This window comes from Oncorhynchus keta, chromosome 10 (genome assembly GCF_023373465.1).
Source record: "Oncorhynchus keta strain PuntledgeMale-10-30-2019 chromosome 10, Oket_V2, whole genome shotgun sequence".
Classification (NCBI taxonomy): Eukaryota; Metazoa; Chordata; class Actinopteri; order Salmoniformes; family Salmonidae; genus Oncorhynchus; species Oncorhynchus keta.
The window spans coordinates 15,173,950-15,195,903 of NC_068430.1; the positions used below are offsets into that span (position 1 = coordinate 15,173,950).

Below are 21,954 nucleotides of genomic sequence, written 5' to 3' on the forward strand. Positions count from 1 at the left end.
TACCTCTGCTGCAGAGGATAAGTTCATTAGAGTTACCAGCCTCAGAAATGGCAGCCCAAATAAATGCTTCACAGAGTTCAAGTAACAGACACATGTCAACATCAACTGTTCAGAGGAGACTGTGTGAATCAGGCCTTCATGGTTAAATTGATGCTAAAAAACACCAGTACTAAAGGACACCAATAAGAAGAAGAGACTTGCTTGGGCCAAGAAACACGAGCAATGGACAGCAAAGAAACACGAGCAATGGACATTAGACCGGTGGAAATCTGTCCTTTGGTCTGTGAGATTTTTGGTTCCAACCGCTGTTTCTTTGTGAGATGCAGATTAGGTGAACGGATGATCTCTACATGTGTGGTTCCCACCGTGAAGCATAGAGGTGGAGGTGTGATTGTGTGAGGGTGCTTTGCTGGTGACACTGTCAGTGATTTATTTAGAACTCGAAGCACACTTTTCCAGCTTTGCTACCACAGCATTCTGCAGCGATACGGCATCCCATCTGGTTTGCGCTTAGTGGGACTATCATTTGTTTTTCAACAGGACAATGACCCAACATGCATCAGATGACCTGGTCTCCACAATCAACCGACCAAACCCAATTGAGGTGGTTTGGGATGAAGGAAAGTGAAGGAAAAGCAGTCAACAAGTGCTCAGCATATGTGCGAACTACGTGAAGACTGTTGGAAAGGTACTCCAGGTGAAGCTGGTTGAGAGAATGCCAAGAGTGTGCAATGCTGTCATCAGGGCAAAGGGTGGCTACTTTGAAGAATCTAAAATCTAAAATATATATATTTAACATTTTTTTGGTTGCTACATGATTCCATATGTGTATAGTTTTTCTGTCTTCACTATTATTCTACAATGTATAAAATGGTAAAAATAAAGAAAAACCCTTGAATGAGTAGGTGTGTCCAAACTTTTGACTGGTACTGTATATTTTATTTGGAAGGGCAAGGAGGTGTGGTAATGTATACAACCTCCTCCGGGATCGGATGTGGTACATAGTGTGGTACTGTATGCACATCCATGCCTCTGTTCTTCTCCCAGGGGCAGCAGCACCTGCAAGACAGCCAGGCAGGGGGCTGGTGCTGATTAAATGTTTGTTAACCTCCCATGTGGCTCTGTGTGGCACCAGAGCAGGTCAATACTGGCTGATTAACTATGTTGACTCTGGTGTAAAAATGGAAAGACACCTACGATTACTAATGGTGCCCACTCACCTTAACTTCCCCCCTGATTCACAGGACGAAACTCAGGGATGCCTGGGGTGTATTCATTAGTGGACACTAGCAAACTGTAGTATTTTGCAATGAAAACAAGCTAGTTCCGTTTCAGCCATTTTGCTTCCTTTTGGATCCTAGTGAATAGACTCCTGGTTTGTGTGTTTGTTTGGGTTGGGTGGGGCTACGGATGCCAGCTGTAGGTCAGTTGCCATGCTCTCAGGAGTAAGGAAACAAATAGCACAGGGCCACATACGGTACAGTGTAAATACAGCGTCATAACAACCTACGATAAATATACCAATATGGAAAGAAGTGTGCGTGTAAAGATGGAAGACGTCGTACCTGTGGACCAATCTCTGTAACAAGAGTACATTTACATTTGTGTTATTTAGCAGACACTCTTATCCAGAGCGACTTATGGAAGAAATTAGCATTAAGTGCCTTGCTCAAGGGCACATCAACACATTTTTCACAATTTTTCACCTGGAACCAAAATGGTTTGAATCTATATAGAACAATTTTGGGTTCCATGTAGAACCCTCTGTGGAAAGGGTTCTACGTGGAACCCAAAATGGTTCTACTTGGAACCAAAAGGGCTCTACCTGGAACCAACACAGGTTATTCAAAGGGTTCTCCTATGTGGACAGCCGAATAACCCTTTTAGGTACACTGTACCCTTTTGGTTCCAAGTAGAACCGTTTTGGGTTCCACGCAGAACCCTTTCAATAGAGGATTCTACATGGAACCCAAAATGGTTCTACCTGGAACCAAAATGGTTCTACCTGGAACCAAAACGTGTTCTCCTAAGGGTACAGCTGAAGAACCCTTTTGAAACCCTTTCTCTAACTCTAAATGCGACTGAGTGTCCCTCATTTTATCTGATCCCGAACTGACCATCTCATATTTTCCAAAAAGTGTGGCCTGCCAGTGACCTATCACCATTCACCACCCAGGGCCATGGATATATAAAGGCCTAAATGTACCAGTGTTTGAATACACACAGCTACATCTATATCTAGCCTTCTGCTGGCTTATCTGCTCTTTAATAACATTTGATAGATGAACTCCTGGATCTATCTGCTTGATCCAATTCTTGCCAGGCAAGCCCTGCAGTCTACCAAGTTGGGCTGTCCCCGACTAAAAATCTTGGTTGACTAAGAGTTGTCTGTTCTTTCGACCAACCGATTGGTCGAAGATTTTAAATTGTATTTTTCCATATATCGACACATCCTATGTGTTTTAATCAAATAAACTATATTCACTGAACTTGTCTGATGCTTTAAGCACACTGTTTGATTAAATAATGAAGACACACAAATTACTAGAGGGAGTTCGACCAGCAATTGATTTGATTGCGCCGGGCCAGGCTCAGATTTGCCGCACTGTGTTAAAAAAACAAAACTGTGAGTGACTGTGTGACTAGCACCCTTTGTCTCTCTCTCCTTCCTGCTGCACCGATGTCACAGAACATCAATGTGTTTATCGCGCTGTCCGTGTTGCTGACGCTGCAACATAATTACAGCCATTTCTGACTGAAAAGTAATGTTACCGAAATCCCTAGTTTTTAGGAAAAGCATTCCCTATTCCCTCAACCCTTGCTTTCTTTACGTGACACATGTATGTATCTTATCGGCAGACTCAATAGCCTTGGTGTCACGCCCTGACCTTAGAGCTTTTTATGTCTCTATTTTGGTTTGGTCAGAGTGTGATTTGGGGTGGGCATTCTATGTTCTCTTTTCTATGTTTTGTATTTCTTTGTTTTGGCCGGGTATGGTTCTCAATCAGGGACAGCTGACTATCGTTGTCTCTGATTGGGAACCATACTTAGGTAGCTTTTTTTCCACCTGTGTTTTGTGGGTAGTTGTTTTCTGTTTAGTGTTCTGCACCTGACACAACTGTTTTGGTTTGGTTTTGCACTTTGTTATTTTTGTTTCAGTGTTCAGTTTAATAAAAGTCATGAACACTTACCACGCTGAGCTTTGGTACGATTCTTCCTCATCAGACGACGACGACCATTACAATTGGTTTCTCAAATGATTGCCTCGCCTGGTTCACCAACTACTTCTCAGATAGAGTTCAGTGTGTCAAATCGGTGGGCTTGTTGTCCGGACCTCTGGCAGTCTCTATGGGGGTGCCACAGGGTTCAATTCTTGGGCCGACTATTTTCTCTGTATATACAGTTGAAGTCTGAAGCTTGCATACACCTTAGCCAAATACATTTAAACTCAGTTTTTCACAATTTAATCCTAGTAAAGATTCCCTGTCTTAGGTCAGTTAGGTTCCCCACTTTTATTTTATGAATGTGAAATGTCAGAATAATAGTAGAGTGATTTATTTCAGCTTTTATTTATTTCGTCACATTCCCAGTGGATCTGAAGTTCACATACACTCAGTTAGTATTTGGTAGCATTGCCTTTAAATTGTTTGACTGTCGGGCTGTATCACCTCCTGGTACGGCAACTGCTCCGCCTACAACCGTAAGGTTCTCCAGAGGATAGTGAGGTCTGCACAACACATCACCGGGGGCAAACTACTTGCCCTCCAGGGCACCTACACCACCCGATGTTACAGGAAGGCCATAAAGATCATCAAGGACAACAACCACCCGAGCCACTGCCTGTTCACCCCGCTATCAGTCAGAAGGCGAGGTCAGTACAGGTGCATCAAAGCAGCGACCGAGAGACTGAAAAACAGCTTCTGACTCAAGGCCATCAGACTGTTAAACAGCCACCACTAACATTAACTAACATTAACATCTGTAAAAGTTTGTGAGTGCTTTTGGTGACAAGCCGAATGTCTTCAGCCTCCTGAGGTTGAAGAGGCACTGCTTCTCCTTCACCATGCTGTCTGTGTGGGTGGACCAATTCAGTTTGTCCGTGATGTGTACGCCGAGGAACTTAAAACTTACTACCCTCTCCACTACTGTCACGTCGATGTGTATAGGGGGGGTGTTCCCTCTGCTGTTTCCTGAAGTCCACGATCATCTCCTTTGTTTTGTTGAGGCCCTCACCTCCTCCCTGTAGGCCATCTCGTCGTTGTTGGTAATCAAGCCTACCACTGTAGTGTCGTCATCCAGAAGGCGAGGTCAATACAGGTGCATCAAAGCAGGAACCAAGAGATTGAAAAACAGCTTCTATCTCAAAGCCATCAGACTGTTAAACAGCCACCACTAACATTGAGTGGCTGCTGCCGACATACTGACTCAACTCCAGCCACTTTAATATTGGAAAAAATGATGGAAAAAATGTATCACTAGCCACTTTAAACAATGCCACTTAATATAATGTTTCCATACCCTACATTACTCATCTCATATATATATATACTGTACTCAATACCATCTACTGCATCTTGCCTATGCCGTTCTGTACCATCACTCATATCTTTATGTACATATTCTTCATCCCTTTACACTTGTGTGTATAAGGTAGTTGTTGTGAAACTGTTAGGTTAGATTACTCGTTGGTTATTACTACATTGTCAGAACTAGAAGCACAAGCATTTCGCTACATTCTCATTAACATCAGCTAACCATGTGTATGTGACAAATAAGATTTGATTTGAACTTGGGTCAAACGTTTCAGGTAGCCTTCCACAAGCTTATCACAATAAGTTGGGTGAATTTTGGCCCATTCCTCCTGACAGAGCTGGTGTATCTGAGTCAGGTTTCTAGGCCACCTTGCTCGCACACACTTTTTTAGTTCTGCCCACAAATTTTCAATAGGATTGAGGTCATTTTGCCACAACTTTGGAAGTATGCTTGCGGTCATTGTCCATTTGGAAGACCCATTTGCGACCAAGCTTTAAGTTGACTAATGTCTTGAGATGTTGCTTCACTATATCTGCATAATTTTTCTCATGATGCCATCTATTTTGTGAAGTGCACCAGTCACTCCTGCAGCAAAGCACCCCCACAACATGATGCTGCCACCCCCATGCTTCACGGTTGGGTTGGTGTTCTTTGGCTTGCAAGTCTCCCACTTTTTCCTCCAATTATAACGATGGACATTATGGCCAAACAGTTCTATTTTTGTTTCATCAGACCAGAGGACATTTCTCCAAAAAGTATGATCTTTGTCCCCATGTGCATTTGAAGACCATAGCCTGGCTTTTTTATGGCGGTTTTGGAGCATTGGCTTCTTCCATGCTGAGCGACCTTTCAGGTTGTCGATATAGGACTCGTTTTACTGTGGATATAGATACTTTTGTACCTGTTTCCTCCAGCATCTTCACAGGGTTCTTTGCTATGTTGTTCTGGGATTTATTAGCACTTTTCATACCAAGGTGCGTTCATCTCTATGAGACAGAACGCATCTCCTTCCTGAGCGGTATGACGCCTGCGTGGACCGATGGTGTTTATACTTGCAAAATATTGTTTGTACAGATGAACGTGGTGCTTTCAGGCGTTTGGAAATTGCTCCCAAGGATGAACCAGACTTGTGGAGGTCTACAATTCTTTTTCTGAGGTCTTGGCTGATTTCTTTTGATTTTCCCATGATGTCAAGCAAAGAGGCACTGAGTTTGAAGGTAGGCCTTGAAATACATCCACAGGTACACCTCCAATTGACTCAAATCATGTCAATTTGTTGCGTCCTGACCTTAGTTCCTTTTTTATGTCTCTCTTTTGGTTTGGCCAGGGCGTGAGTTGGGGTGGGCATTCTATGTTTTGTATTTCTGTGTTTGGCCTGGTATGGTTCCAATCAGAGACAGCTGTCTATCGTTGTCTCTGATTGAGAAACAAAAACTTAGGTAGCCTGTTCCCACCTGTGTTTGTGGGTAGTTGTTTTCTGTCTCTGTACCAGGTAGAAGTGTTTCGTGTTGGTCTATTTTTTTGTTATTTTGCCTTAGTGTTCTGAGTTAAAATAAATATTAACATGGACACTTACCACGCTGCGTTTTGGTCCGATCTTGACTACTCTTCATCAGACGAAGGATAATTGTGTAACGATCCTCTATCAGAAGCTTCTAAATCCATAACATCCTTTTCTGGAATTTTCCAAGATGTTTAAAGGCACAGTCAACTTTGTATGTAAACCTCTGACCCACTGGAATTGTGATACAGTGAATTATAAGTGAAATAATCTGTCTTTAAATAATTGTTAGAAAAATGACATGTGTCATGCACAAAGTAGATGTCCTAACCGACTTGCCAAAACTATAGTTTGTTAAAACCTCTTGATGCATCCATCCTGTTAGCGGGATCATTTTCGTCAACATCCGCTGATTTGTAGAGTTCCAAATTCAAATTAAATTTCTAAAAATATTACATTTTCATGAAATCACAAGTGCAATATAGCAAAACACAGTTTAGCTTGTTGTCAATCCACCTGGCATGTCAGATTTCAGTAAAGCTTTTTGGCAAAAGCATACCAAGCGTTTATGTAAGGACATATCTCTCAGTAGACAAAACATTACAAACAGCTAGCAGCCAAGTAGATTGGTCACGAAAGTCAGAAAAGCAATAAAATTAATCGCTTAACTTTGATGATCTTCGGATGTTTGCACTCACAAGACTTCCAGTTCCACAATAAATGTTCCTTTTGTTCCATAAAGATTATTTTTATATCCAAAATACCTCCATTTGGTTATGTTCAGAAATCCACAGGCTCGAGTGGTCACGACATCGCAGACACAAATTCCAAATAGTGTCCGTAATGTTCGTAGAAACATGTCAAACGTTTTTTATAATCAATCCTCAGGTTGATTTTACATTATATGATCGATAATATTTCAACCGGGATTGTATCTTCTTCAATAGGAGAGAGAGAGAAATGTCTGCTCCAAGCTGTTGCGCATGCAAAACGCTGCTGGCACCCAGCCATGCAATGTGATGTGATCTTTCTCTCTCATTTTTCAAAACTTGACGTACTGCCAAATTCTTTAATATGATGTTGAATGCTTATTATGGTTGTGAAATTAACAATTAATTCTCTGGCAACAACTCTGGTGGACATTCCTGCAGTCAGCATGCCAATTGCATGTTCTCTCAACTTGAGACATCTGTAGTATTGTGTTGTTTGACTAAACTGCACATTTTAGAGTGGCCTTTTATTGTCCCCACCACAAGGTACACCTGTATAATGATCCTGCTGTTTAATCAGCTTCTTGATATGCCACACCTGTCCGGTGGATGTATTATCTTGGCAAAGAATAAATGCTCACTAACAGGGATGTAAAGAAATGTGTGCACAACATTTTTAAGAAATAAGCTTTCTGTGCGTATGGAACATTTTGTGGGATCTTTTGTTTTAGCTCATGGAACAAGAACAAAACTTTACATGTTGCGTTTATATTTTTATTCAGTATATATTAGCTAACCTTGTGGGCATCTTTAAGAACCCTTTACTAGTGGCTTTGACATCTTTCAGTGGGTACATATGTAACAGTATAATTTTAAACCGTCCCCTCGCCCATACCCGGGCGCGAACCAGGGACCTTCTGCACACAACGACAACAGTCACCCTCGAAGCATCGTTACCCATCGCTCCACAAAAGCCGCGGCCCTTGCAGAGCAAGGGGAATTACTACTTCAAGGTCTCAGAGCAAGTGACGTAACCGATTGAAACGCTATTTAGCGCACACCGCTAACTAAGCTAGCCGTTTCACATCCGTTACACATACATGGGCGCCTTTCAGAACCCCTTTTTGTTTTGGTTGTTAAAGTGATTTTCTTTGTTAGTTCCCTTTGTTGTGATCAACATTTTCTTTTTGTCTTGTGGGAATGTAACACAAGTGAACAGCAAACCTGGTTTTAAAAAAACAAGTTTAATTAAACACCTCCACGGTGTTGTATAATGTACACGGTGTCACTTTTCCCCTATCCCTGGCAAACACAGCTGATTTAAACTAATTGCTATCTAAATTGAAGATCATGATTACTTGATTATTGTTGTCAGGTGGGTTAGCTGGGGCAAAAGTGTGACACCAATCAGGCCCCTTGAGGACTGGAGTTGCCCAGGCCTGTGATAGATGCACACACACACACACACACACACACACACACACACACACACACACACACACACACACACACACACACACACACACACACACACACACACACACACACACACACACACACACACACACTACATGTTCATGTTTTTAAATGTATGTCAATTGTTATTCATTATGTGTAAAACTAGCATTGGCTAATGGGGATCCTAATAAATCAAGTTAGAGTAGCTAGCTTGTCTAACTATCTTAGCTGGTATGCCTGTTGACAAGGTTGATAGACTTTTAAAAAGCAAGTAATAACTAAACGTACTGAACAAGATTCACATTCCTTTCAATCTTTCACCCAGATTTTAGAAGAGATGCAGAAAAGTTTTTTGTTTCTTTAAAAAAATTACCACCAGTCAGGGGTATACAGACAGCTCAAGAAGTATGCTTAGATGTGCAGAAGAATATACACATTTGACATAGAATTACACGTAGTGATTATGGCTCTAGATTGCAGGAAAAAGCTGTTTGAGGTGTTCGAAAAATGCTAATTGCTCCAACTTCCGGACAGAGGGCCCAGCCCCCCCTCTGGACCACCCCCCAGCCATCCTCACATCCCCTGAGATTTTTGGGGTGCATGACTTCCCTGATCACAGATTGTAATTTTATAGTTGAAACTGGAGTGGTGGTTGATTGATTAACAGCTGTGTGGCGAGCTGCGACTAAAGATACTCTGGCAGGCAGGGGGACACTTGTTGTGGTGACACAATGGGGCTGCTGTCTGCTGTCTTCACCCGGGAAGCTGCTCCCATCACAACAACACTGCCCATTGTCTGTCTGTGGAACTGACCCCTTGTGAGCCTCTGAGATCACAGAGGAAATTGGAAATGAGGTGAATCGTTGTCACTGAGGGCATGCAACCTGGTGGGGAGTGACTATACCATCACTGCAGAAAGGTTAACACCCGCACATACATTATTACTCTGCAGGTTTAGTGTGTTGATGTAACGGATGTGAAACGCTAGCTTATTAGCGGTGGTTCGCGCTAAATAGCGTTTCAATCGGTGACGCTCTGAGACCTTGGAAGTAGTGGTTCCCCTTGCTCTGCAAGGGCCGTGGCTTTTGTGGAGCGATGGGTAACGATGCTTCGTGGGTGTCAGTTGTTGATGTGTGCAGAGGGTCCCTGGTTCGCGTCCGGGTATGGGCGAGGGGACGGTCTAAAGTTATACTGTTATATTGTGTTGTTGATGTGTGCAGAGGGTCCCTGGTTCGCGCCCGGGTATGGGCGGGGGGACGGTCTAAAGTTATACTGTTATATTGTGTTGTTGATGTGTGCAGAGGGTCCCTTGTTCGCGCCCGGGTATGGGCGAGGGGACGGTCTAAAGTTATACTGTTACATTGACCTTTCAGACAGAGATCGTATATCATAGTCGTCTCCATCTCCTTACCCTCCAACTCAACCTCTCATCTTTACCTCCATACCTTCAGACCATGGTCAAAACCCGAAACATTTACAGTTACATCACCAGCTATGTTATCTTAAGGATTTATCTATACTGAACAAAAATATAAACGCAACATGTAAAGTCTTGGTCCTATGTTTCAAGCTGAAATAAAAGATCCCAGAAATATTCCATATGCACAAAAATATTATTTCTCTCAAATGTGATGCACAAATTTGTTTACATCCCTGTTAGTGAGCATTTCTCCTCTGCCAATATAATCCATCCACTGAACAGGTGTGGCATATCAAGAAGCTGATTATACAGCATGATCATTACACAGGTGCACCTTGTGCTGGGGACAATAAAAGGCCATTCTAAAATGTGCCGTTTTGTCACACAACACAATGCCACAGATGTCTCAAGTTTTAAGGGGGCGTGTAATTGGTATGCTGACTGCAGGAATGTGCACCAGAGATTTTGCCAAAGAATTTAATGTTCATTTCTCTTCCATAAGCTGCCTTCAACATCGTTTTAGAGAATTTGACAGTATGCCCAACCGGGCTCACAATCACAGACCACGTGTGACCACACCAGCCCAGAACCTCCACATCCGGCTTCTTCACCAGCGGGATCATCTGAGACCAGCCACCTGGACAGCTGATGAGACTGAGGTGTATTTATGTCTGTAATAAAGCCCTTTTGTGGAGAAAAACTAATTCTGATGGTCTGTGCCTGGCTCTCCAGTGTGTTGGCCTGGCTCCCAAGTGGGTGGGCCTATGGCCTCCCAGGCCCACCTATGGCTGCGCCCCCACTCAGTCATGTGAAATCCATAGATTAGGGCCTAATAAATGTATTTAAATTGACTGATTTCATGACTCAGTAAAATTGTTGACATTTTTGCAAGTTGCGTTTATATTTTTGTTCTGTATAGTTCCATTCACGTCACTATCCAGCTAGCACATTTGGTTCCTTGGAAGTTGTGCAAACGTATATTTTTGGTTTCACATTGGTTGTGGGAACGAAGCCATACGTTTCCTGGCCAGAAAACGGAGCGTTTTTTAAACATTCTGAGAATGTTAGGGACCATTTTGCCTGTACTTGGAACATTTATATTTAGGTTGCTTCTGATAATGCTTTAATATGTTTCCTGGAAGATTTTCCTGGAAGGTTTTATTTAGGCTCTGAGAATGGAAATTATAGGTTATTTGGAGTGTTTTAATAACTTCCTTAAAACTTTCACTGAATGTTTCAATAATAATTTTAATTACACCGTTAGCTTATTCTGGGTAAACTTTTTAAAGCACAGGCAGAAATGTTTTCATTAAGCATGCCAACACAATCATTTTTGTGAGATTTGAACTAGTGAAACTGGTTTCCTTGTTCTTATCCATTGAATTAGTCCACTGCGCCACAAGGCTGAAGCTAGCATGCCATGTTTTTTTACACACACAAAGCTGTTTATTTTAGCCTATTCAGACAGACCCCATTTTAAAGGAAACAAGCACTCATTGAGATCAGGTGTGACCAACACACCTACACACACTTAACAAGATGTAGTGTAGAGAGAGTTTTGTTGATGCTGTGTGTCACACCCTGATCTGTTTCACCTGTCTTTGTGCTTGTCTCCACTCCTCCTCCAGGTGTCGCCCATCTTCCTCTTTATCCCCATTCCGTGTTCTCTGCTTGTCTGTTGCCAGTTTGTCTTGTCAGGTCTGAGCAGTCTGGTCTGAGCAGTCTGGTCTGAGCAGTCTGGTCTGAGCAGTCAGGTCTGAGCAATCTGGTCTGAGCAGTCTGGTCTGAGCAGTCTGGTCTGAGCAGTCTGGTCCGAGTCCTGCGCCTGCCTGACTGACTCTGACCTGTTTACGAACCTCTGCCGGTCCTGAGCCTGCCTGCTGTTCTGTACCTTATTCACTCTGCCCTGGATTATGGACCTTTGACCTGACTTTTGCCTGCCCCGTTTGGGTCAATACACATCTGTGACTCTAGCTGTCTGCACCTGTGTCTTATCCTGAGTTCTGATACTGAGAACAGAATGTATATGTTTTTAAATAACATTCTTAGACGTTACAAAAGTTTTCTTGTGGTTTTTATGGAAAGTTTAATTAATGTTCTTGTAACAATTTGAGAACATGACTAAATAGAACCACGAGGAAACATGTAAGAAATGTTATGCTGAAGTAATGAAATTCCAACATGGTATGTGCTACTTGGGTAGGTTATGTGTGGCTGGTGTAGTTTGTGTACATAGGCTAGGCGTGGGAGGAAAGTGTCTGTGTGACAACATTACGTGGGACCTGAACTGAGGGTTAAGTTGAACCACCTCCGTTCTCAGCTCTGAGAAGCTGGCAGGACATGTGACATCACTGAGTGGAACACCATGAGCAAACAGTGTAATGATGATGTGACATTGGCTCAAACACAAACTTTGACCCCATGCTTTGGACCTATTTGCATTACTTGGTATTGTAGTTGCCCAAAAAGCAAGTGTCGTGGCTTGAGTTGATTCAGAATAATTTATACCATAAGAAAGTGTGTGAAAGTGAAGTGAAAGTTTTACTGTGTAAATAAATGAGTCACCACAAATCAAATTCAAATTTTATTGGTCACGTACATATGGTGAGCAGATGTTATTGCGAGTGTAGTGAAATGCACACAGTCATTAGCAGAGAGACTAGCCGTTGAAGTTTATTGTTGGATGTTTGTTTTTTAACTGAATGCCTATTTATACATTTACAAGTGTCACCATGTGCACTGTATCCTGTAGATACACAAGACAGATAGGGGAGTAATTGTGGGATCTGTGTCAATGAAATGCCTTCTTTCTCTGCTCTAGATACCTGAGGGAGCAGACTGAGAGGACCACACACAGTGTATCATAAGTGCTGCTTAGAGCATGGAGCCAGACCAATCAGAGATGAGCATCTTGGGACAATCGCCCAATGGGAAAGGTCACGACCTAGAAGATGACACGTATGTGTCCATGAAGACCATGGCAGAGGAATTAGACACGTGAGTTTACATCTCCTGTCCTTTCTTTTCCCCACCCTGCTCTAACACCTACCTCAATTATTGTTGTTAGACTATTCAATTGTTCAACAACTACCACAACTATAAAAAATCTCTCTCCGATGAGCAGCTGAGAAGGGCCGTACACTTGGCTCAAAACAATGACTTTAGTCACAGATTACACCTGATTGGTGCGGCAGTTTATAGCGGTTAGAGCATTGGGCCAGTTTTACAAAGTTTGCTGGTTTCAATACCTGATCCGAAAAGATGAAAACCTCTCAATGTGTGCTTGAGCAAGCCACTTAACCCTAATTTGCTCCAGTGGCGCCAACCTACTTTGGGTTGTCCCTGTAAAACAACACATTTCACTGCACCTATCTGGTGGTTATATTTTTTTCATGTTGTTGCCTCTACTGCATACCACATAAACATTACATTGTATATTCCATTCCAATTGTTTTTGAAGGGATGCTTTGATCTTACTGTCATATAAGGGTGGTGACATTTATTTTGCCCTCTGCATGCAGTGTTATGCCCAGCCCTCGTTATTCCAGTACCTTAGACTGGAGAGAGTAATGGCTTTGTCCTGTGTTGTGTTACAGTTTGTGAATGTACCATGTGTTGCTGTCATCTATCTACCTGTGTGGAAACCAAAACCCATTAAACAGCCTGTAAATGTCACCGGTCAATACAATATATTCATCCACATTATTCCAAACACTGGTAATTAACCATAAAATACAGAGACACTGTTTGTATCACACATGGCACCCTGTTCTCTACATAGTGTGGTACTTTCCCTATAGTCCCTGGTCAAAAGCAGTGCACTATAAAGGGAATATGGTGCCATTTGGGATGTAGAGGTCTTATACAAGGACCTCATAAAACTCTGTTTCAATTTCCGCCATTGCACATTGTGTTTGCTTGTCCTGTCCTCCTTGTGCTAAGTGTATGACATCAGTAATGAGTATGAAGTGTTTATAGAGCGTGAATGACGTCTGATTTCCTGAGTGGTGTTTGTGTTTCTAAGTGCATGTTTGCCTTGTTTTTGTCCTCCCTGCACCCTGTGGACGCTCTGTTTCCAACACAGAAATGGTACTCAAAACGTCAGGTAGGTTTCTACTTTCTACACACAGTCACACCGACAATCTCTACCTAGTAGCCCTACTGACGATGTCAAATCATTACTCACAAACAATCCTTTGAGTGAAGCATTTTTAACACTGTTTAAACAATTAACTCCCTCCTGTCTGTGTAGCTTGTGTCCCCATTTCAAGCTGCAGGTTTTTTGTTTCATCCAGGTTTGATGATCCTGATGCCATCCTGGAGAATGAGGAGTTTCTGCCCAACGGAGAAGGGAGGAAGCCCATGCGCTTCACAGATGTGAGTGTACCTCAACTCAAACATCACTCCCTGGCTTTGTTCCAAGTGGGTACCCTATTCCCTATGTAGTGCACTACTTTTGACCATAGGGGTTTGTTCAAAAGAAGTGTACTATATAGGGAATAGGGTGCAACTTGGGATGAACACACTATGTGATTGGAATCTGGTAACACATTCTGCCTGTCACATTGCACTTAATAAATACCTTGAGTTTAAAAATGTAAGAACAGCAGCCATTTTCTGCTTTACCTCAGTATTGAATGAACTGAATCTGAGATTGTTGTATTTGTTTTGATCAGTTTGAGGGAAAGATGTCTTTCGGCATGTCTGTGTTCAACCTGGGGAATGCTATCATGGGCAGTGGAATCCTGGGACTGGCTTATGCCATGGCCAACACTGGCATCCTCCTCTTCCTGTAAGTCAAACCGTCAGCGATACAGCACTGTACTGTGAGTCGCTCTGAATAAGAGTGTCTGTTAAACAGTGGAGGCTGTTAGTAGGAGCTAAAGGATGAACAGCTCATTGTAATGTCTGGAATGGAAGAAATGGAACGATATTAAACACATCAAACATATATAAACCACATGTTTTGCTCCGTTCCATTAATTTCATTCCATCCATTATAATGAGCCCGTCCTCCTATTGTTCCTCCCACCAGCCTCCACTGCTGTTAAATTACCAAAATATAATGTAAATGTAATCTAAATATAATGTCTAGTCCTACCCCTTGCTTCTTAACTGTCTCCTAGTCTCTCCTTTCCCCAGGTGGCTTAGTGTTTCTTCATTCCTCATCTCATAAAACCCTGAAACCGCAAGTGACACACTGAGCACCGACACAGTAGGAGTCACACATTAGCCATTGGTCTGTTGCTAGTCGCACTGCCTCTGCCAGCTTGTTGTGGTGTGATCTCCCTTTGCCTAAGCAGAGAGCCTGTGGAGAACGTACTCCCCAGTCCCAGTGATAGCCTTTAGGCTGCACATAGATACCACACAGTGGAAAGGGCTGGAGTGGGAGTTGAGTTATTTATTTTATATTTATTGAAAATAGCCACAACCTTCGCTTGCAGGAGGGAGCTGAGACGATCAGAAATGCTCTCTGCCCAGAGGCCTAGCCTGGCTGCTTCAAGAGGGATGCTGGGCCAGGATGGGGTGAGAAGGTGGCCAGGGTGGAGCTGGGGGGTCTGTGGTGAGGTGGTCCACACTATCCTCTCCCTCCCATCCTCCCTCATTGCTCCAACTCTTGTTCCCGCCCCTGTGAACAAAAGCAGACCCTAGAAAGGCTACAGCCCAGAATAGCCCCGCCTTCCAGTCATGTGACGCTGTGTTGGTTTGTTTAGCTGCAGGGAGCAGGACTTCAGTCACAACTCTGCATGGGAACACAACCTATTCTATGGATTCTAAAGAGTTTCTCCTCTAAAGATGGAGTCAACAGCAGAACCCTTCCTTAGAGCTCACGGTCACCTGACGCATCATCACCATCGCCATGGTGATTGTTATCATCTTTGTTGCAAATTTTGTCCCAATGACATGGTGCTCATGCTGAACTTATGCTTTTCCACAAAGACTAATGTCAAACAAGGTCACCTTTGAGAAACTTTGGTGAATGAAGAAACCCTTCGACCTGAAAATAAATGTTACCAAGTAACTAAGCTGTCTTCATGAAGGCTTTCTTCTTTATGAACCCACTAGGAATTGTTTTAGTGAGATTGCGGCAAAGAAAAACCTATTGTTTAAGTCTCTAATGCAGATTTTATGAAAGAAATCCCATTAACAGAGGCATTTCTCTGGCTTTGTGACTTTAGGTTATTGTTCAACAGCTTCAGATAGATGTATTTGTTAGAAGCAGGAATCAATTCACATGGATTTGTTTGTCTGTGTATTCTGACCCAAGGATGTTTCTTCCCATCTAAGTATAGTATTACCGACTTTGGACTCTTAGGCATGTCTTCTGGTAAAAGTAAGTCTCGATTCCTGTAGCAAATGTGATTACATTTCAAGTCATTGGTCCAAGTCCTTTCTTTTCCCATGGAAAAACAGACTATTTTATATTGAACAATTATATTGTAGATTTGTGGCATTGTTGGTGTGACCGACGCAGAACCTTCTTTGTGTCTCAATGGTAACCTACTGTAACTCAAGATAGAAAACCCCCATTTCTCAAGAGAACTAGGAGACCCAAATATAAGTTATCTGCCTCCTCAGCACATGGGAGATGTTTCAGGGCTCCCCCCACGTCCCCTGGGAATGCCATACACCTTAGCAGTCCTCAGGGGACGTGGGGGGGAGCCCTGAAACCGGTCCCATTCGCCTTGCAGGAGTGATATGTCATGGGTTTTAGTTGTATGTATAGGATACACATGGTATACACCGTCCAACGAAATGCTTACTTGCAGGTTCCTTCTCAACAATGCAACAAGAACATTAAATAAAATATAAGAATAAGAACATAAATGAAATGGTTCAGTAAAGTATAATAAACATTTTAGCATAAGTATAATAGAGGATGGAACCATTTATAGTCCAGCATTTACACGTGTTTTGGGGATGGGGGGGCATGTCCAGCATCACTCAGCGTTTCCATAATTTCTTTCTCATCATCTCTGTGTTTCAATGATTTCTTTCTCAGCATCACTCAGTGTTTCCATGGTGTCTTACTCAGCATCACTCAGCGTTTCCATGATTTCTTACTCAGCATTTCCATGATTTCTTACTCAGCATCACTCAGCATTTCCATGATTTATTTCTCCGCATCACTCAGCATTTACATGATTTCTTAGTGTCAGTCAGCGTTTCCAGGATTTCTTACTCAGCATTTACATGATTTCTTACTCAGCATCACTCAGCGTTTCCATAATTTCTTTCTCATCATCTCTGTGTTTCAATGATTTCTTTCTCAGCATCACTCAGTGTTTCCATGGTGTCTTACTCAGCATCACTCAGCGTTTCCAGGATTTCTTACTCAGCATTTACATGATTTCTTACTCAGCATCACTCAGAATTTCCATGATTTCTTACTCAGCATCACTCAGCATTTCCATGATTTATTTCTCAGCATCACTCAGCATTTACATGATTTCTTATTGTCACTCAGCGTTTCCATGATTTCTTACTCAGCATTTACATGATTTCTTAGTGTCACTCAGCGTTTCCAGGATTTCTTACTCAGCATCACTCAGCATTTACATAATCTCTTAATCAGCATCACTCAGCGTTTCCATGATTTCTTACTCAGCATTTCCATGATTTCTTACTCAGCATCACTCAGCATTTCCATGATTTATTTCTCTGCATCACTCAGCATTTCCATGATTTCTTATTGTCACTCAGCGTTTCCATGATTTTTTACTCAGCATTTACATGATTTCTTAGTGTCACTCAGCGTTTCCAGGATTTCTTACTTGGCATCACTCAGCATTTACATAATCTCTTAATCAGCATCACTCTGCGTTTCCATGATTTCTTACTCAGCATCACTCAGCATTTCCATGATTTCTTAGTGTCACTCAGCGTTTCCAGGATTTCTTAATCAGCATCACTCAGCATTTCCATGATTTCTTACTCAGCATCACTCAGCGTTTCCATTATTTATTTCTCAGCATTACTCAGCATTTCCATGATTTCTTAATCAGCATCGCTCAGCGTTTCCATGATTTCTTACTCAGCATCACTCAGCATTTACATAATCTCTTAATCAGCATCACTCAGCGTTTCCATGATTTCTTACTCAGCATCACTCAGCATTTCCATGATTTCTTAGTGTCACTCAGCGTTTCCAGGATTTCTTACTCAGCATCACTCAGCATTTACATAATCTCTTCATCAGCATCACTCTGCATTTCAATGATTTATTTCTCAGCATCACTCAGCGTTTCCATGATTTCCTAGTGTCACTCAGCGTTTCCAGGGTTTCTTACTCAGCATTTACATGATTTCTTAGTGTCACTCAGCGTTTCCAGGATTTTTTACTCAGCATTTACATGATTTCTTAGTGTCACTCAGCGTTTCCAGGATTTCTTACTCGGCATCACTCAGCATTTACATAATCTCTTAATCAGCATCACTCAGCGTTTCCATGATTTCTTACTCAGCATCACTCAGCCTTTCCATTATTTATTTCTCAGCATCACTCAGCATTTCCATGATTTCTTAATCAGCATCGCTCAGCGTTTCCATGATTTCTTACTCAGCATCACTCAGCATTTACATAATCTCTTAATCAGCATCACTCAGCGTTTCCATGATTTCTTACTCAGCATCACTCAGCGTTTCCATTATTTATTTCTCAGCATCATTCAGCATTTCCATGATTTCTTAATCAGCATCGCTCAGCGTTTCCATGATTTCTTACTCAGCATCACTCAGCATTTACATAATCTCTTAATCAGCATCACTCAGCGTTTCCATGATTTCTTACTCAGCATCACTCAGCATTTCCATGATTTCTTAGTGTCACTCAGCGTTTCCAGGATTTCTTACTCAGCATCACTCAGCATTTACATAATCTCTTCATCAGCATCACTCTGCATTTCAATTATTTATTTCTCAGCATCACTCAGCGTTTCCATGATTTCCTAGTGTCACTCAGCGTTTCCAGGGTTTCTTACTCAGCATCACTCAGCATTGACATAATATCTTAATCAGCATCACTCAGCGTTTCCATGATTTCTTACTCAGCATTTCCATGATTTCTTAGTGTCACTCAGCGTTTACAGGATTTCTTACTCAGCATCACTCAGCATTTACATAATCTCTTAATCAGCATCACTCAGCATTTCCATGATTTATTTCTCAGCATCACTCAGCATTTACATGATTTCTTAGTGTCACTCAGCGTTTCCAGGGTTTCTTACTCAGCATCACTCAGCATTTCCATTATTTATTTCTCAGCATCACTCAGCATTTCCATGATTTCTTTGTCAGCATCACTCAGCGTTTCCAGGATTTCTTACTCAGCATCACTCAGAATTTCCATGATTTCTTTGTCAACATCACTCAGAATTTCCATGATTTCTTACTCAGCATCACTCAGCGTTTCCCATAGCACTAACAACAGAGTGGGAATAATGGTCCTATAACAGGACATTTTTGACCTGAGAACTGAGACTTTCTGGATATGGAACCAAACCAACCATTGAGCAGCTCACACTCGATGCCGTGGTCTCATTCACCGGCTGTTGTGACTCATGGAGGAATGGTCACATAGGCCTACATACCCAAGGCCCTGCTCTTTTGGTGGTCAGTGGAATGTCAGGGCTTAACCTCTGTGCCCACGCTGACTGTGGCCAGATGCTAGGATCCTCACCTCTGCTGTGGTCAGTAGTCAAGGGGCCTCCATCTGGCTGTAGGGGCCAGACTCTGAGGTCTGGGAAAGGTGATGGCATCGAGAGCGCCCTCTGACCCTCTAGGAATGCTGATCGAAGCGGTCAGTGTTCTGTAGGCGGACTGCGACTCCGCTCTGCGCTCCCTTTGGCACAGGGGCATAAGGGGAAGAGCAGTTGTGGGAAACACTGTTTCTCAGAGTATTACAATAGACCAGGATGACTGGACGCAGACTTACGTCCTTTATTAAACCCCCCCACACCTAGTTCCTAAGTTCTTACCCCCGACATGATTTTCTCAGACTGTTGGCAACATCATACAGCATTACCTTTTTCATGACATTGAGATTCTGCTGAGAAAGCGCTTGCCTTTATTAACTGTCTGTACTTGATCCTTTAGATGAAATGGCTACAGTTGGACATTACAGTTGGTGGTTAGCCAGCCAAAGTTGGCTTTGTTCTAGCTGTACTTTTTCACTGTTCATCCTAGTAATCCCATCATGATACAATTGAATGTATTTCAGTAAAACCTTTAAATGTTTATTTTTGGAATTATACCCAGACAATTGTAATCTCAAACTGTAATTTATTTTGTTCTATTGGCTCCTAGTCAAGCCACTAAGTGCAGGGCTTGTCGTAGACATGTGTGTGTTTTGTACTGTATTATTACATATTGTCAGAAAGGACTTCACTTCCACAGTCAATAATGAGCTTTGCTCAACTAAAGACCTTTCACTGCATTGAAATGACATATTGATGTGTTTATCATGTACTCTTTCTCTCTCTCCTCCCAGGTTTCTTCTGACTGCTGTGGCGGCTCTGTCCTCCTACTCCATTCACCTGCTGCTCAAATCCTCTGGCATTGTGGGTAAGCTGACCCTCGTCTTCAGTGGACCTCATGCTTGAATGGTGCTTGTGTAGCTATGTGTACTGTAGTTATACATACACATTGTTTGATCCAGTGGCAACACTCCAAGACGTAGGGGTGTGTGACACTATTGTTGAACCATTGAGAAGAGATGACGGTACTACATATGTTGGGCTGCTGCTGTGTCCACTCACAGGGACAGGGCCAAATGGAGAAAAAGTGATGGCTGGTATAATTACCGTTTTAGCATTCGCATGTCTTGATTGCAGCTTGGATAGATTAGCTTGGGGAAGTAATGTGCTATTACAATGTAATGGATCCCCAATGGCCCAGCATTAAGGATGTTGACAAATGTTTATATATTGTTGTGCGTTTATATTCCGGTATAGGGGCCTAGTATGGAAATAGAGGCCTGGCATGGAAATAGAGGCCTGGCATATTAATTTCTGTAGATTAACCTGTAGATTCTACACGGACTTCATAACTAAGTGTGGTTTGATTTACTACCTGGGTGTCCCCCTGTGAAGCTGTGTAATGATGTTGTTGCACAACCCTCTTCCTCTTCCAGGAATCCGAGCTTATGAACAACTAGGCTATAGAGCCTTTGGCACCACAGGCAAGATGGCCGCCGGTATCGCCATCACACTACAGAACATTGGAGGTGAGAGGACACTGTGGTCACTGGTCTAGTTTATCTCAACAATACACATCTGTGTGTATTTGTAATGGTTATAGTGTTATGATGAATCACAAAGCTCAGCAGTAAACAGGCAGGCAGACTGTTTGGTCTTTCTGTTCACTTGGAGTTCAGGCCTTCACATTAGCCCCACCCCTCCCCATTCTCCATATTTATATAGTACCAGTAATACAGCTCTAGCCCTCACTCTCTCTCTCTCTCTCTCTCTCTCTCTCTCTCTCTCTCTCTCTCTCTCTCTCTCTCTCTCTCTCTCTCTCTCTCTCTCTCTCTCTCTCTCTCTCTCTCTCTCTCTCTCTCTCTCTCTCTCTCTCTCTCTCTCTCTCTCTCTCTCTCTCTCTCTCTCTCTCTCTCTCTCTCTCTCTCTCTCTCTCTCTCTCTCTCTCTCTCTCTCTTTCTGTGTGTGTGTATATATGATATGGCAGTGTATTAAGGAGCTAAGGCCAGCTGTCCAGTTAGCTAACAGCTGCTGCCTTGGTTACGAGGTGGTGTGTTGGCGTTGGCAGTGTGTTGGCTGCCTGCCTTCCTGCGTGGTCTGATCCCTAGCTTTGACTGAGGCACAGGCAGCACCAGCCAGCACCAACCAGCCAGCCATGTTACCATTGTGTTTCTTACTGTAGCAGTGAAGTGAAGTGTCTCCTTGTACCACACAGAGAACACATAACACAAAGTACTGTCTGAGAATCATGAATCAGGTTGTTTTAGGTCAAGGCGAGGAATTACACATGGATAGTAAGAATAGAATAGGAACAGTTTGATCAAATTCATAATGTAGACATTAATTACATGGACAATGCATGGTCACTTATTCAGTTGGATGTGAGGGCACATGAGGGAATAACCACTTAATAACACATGAGCAGTGCACAATTGGCCAAGCGTCGTCTGGTTTTGGCAGGTGTAGGCCGTCATTGTAAATAAGAATTAGTTCTTAACTGACTTGCCTAGTTAAATAAAATTTCAATAAAATAAAATAAAAATGTGCTGAAATGTGGACACATTATGAAGAAGAGGATGTGTTCTGAAATGGGGGAAAACTTTAATTTGCTTTGAGAACTGTTGAATAGCTTTTTAT

At 42.5% G+C, this 21,954-nt stretch overlaps 1 protein-coding gene across 4 annotated transcripts in view; it reads left to right on the forward strand.

Annotated features, from left to right (window-relative positions):
• The window catches only part of slc38a3b (solute carrier family 38 member 3b), an 81,122-nt gene that overhangs the window by 17,302 nt on the left and 41,866 nt on the right, over positions 1-21,954 (forward strand). For 2 of the 4 annotated variants that reach the window (XM_052526538.1, XM_052526536.1), the window contains exons 2-7: positions 12,444-12,619; positions 13,707-13,727; positions 13,918-13,999; positions 14,299-14,414; positions 20,112-20,185; positions 20,754-20,846. In XM_052526538.1, the coding sequence (XP_052382498.1) occupies positions 12,504-12,619; positions 13,707-13,727; positions 13,918-13,999; positions 14,299-14,414; positions 20,112-20,185; positions 20,754-20,846 (502 nt within the window). In that variant the 5' untranslated portion in view covers positions 12,444-12,503. Of the gene's footprint in view, positions 1-10,124; positions 10,282-12,443; positions 12,620-13,706; positions 13,728-13,917; positions 14,000-14,298; positions 14,415-20,111; positions 20,186-20,753; positions 20,847-21,954 lie in introns of all 4 variants that reach the window. The other 2 variants (XM_052526537.1, XM_052526539.1) reach the window with 2 other exon arrangements.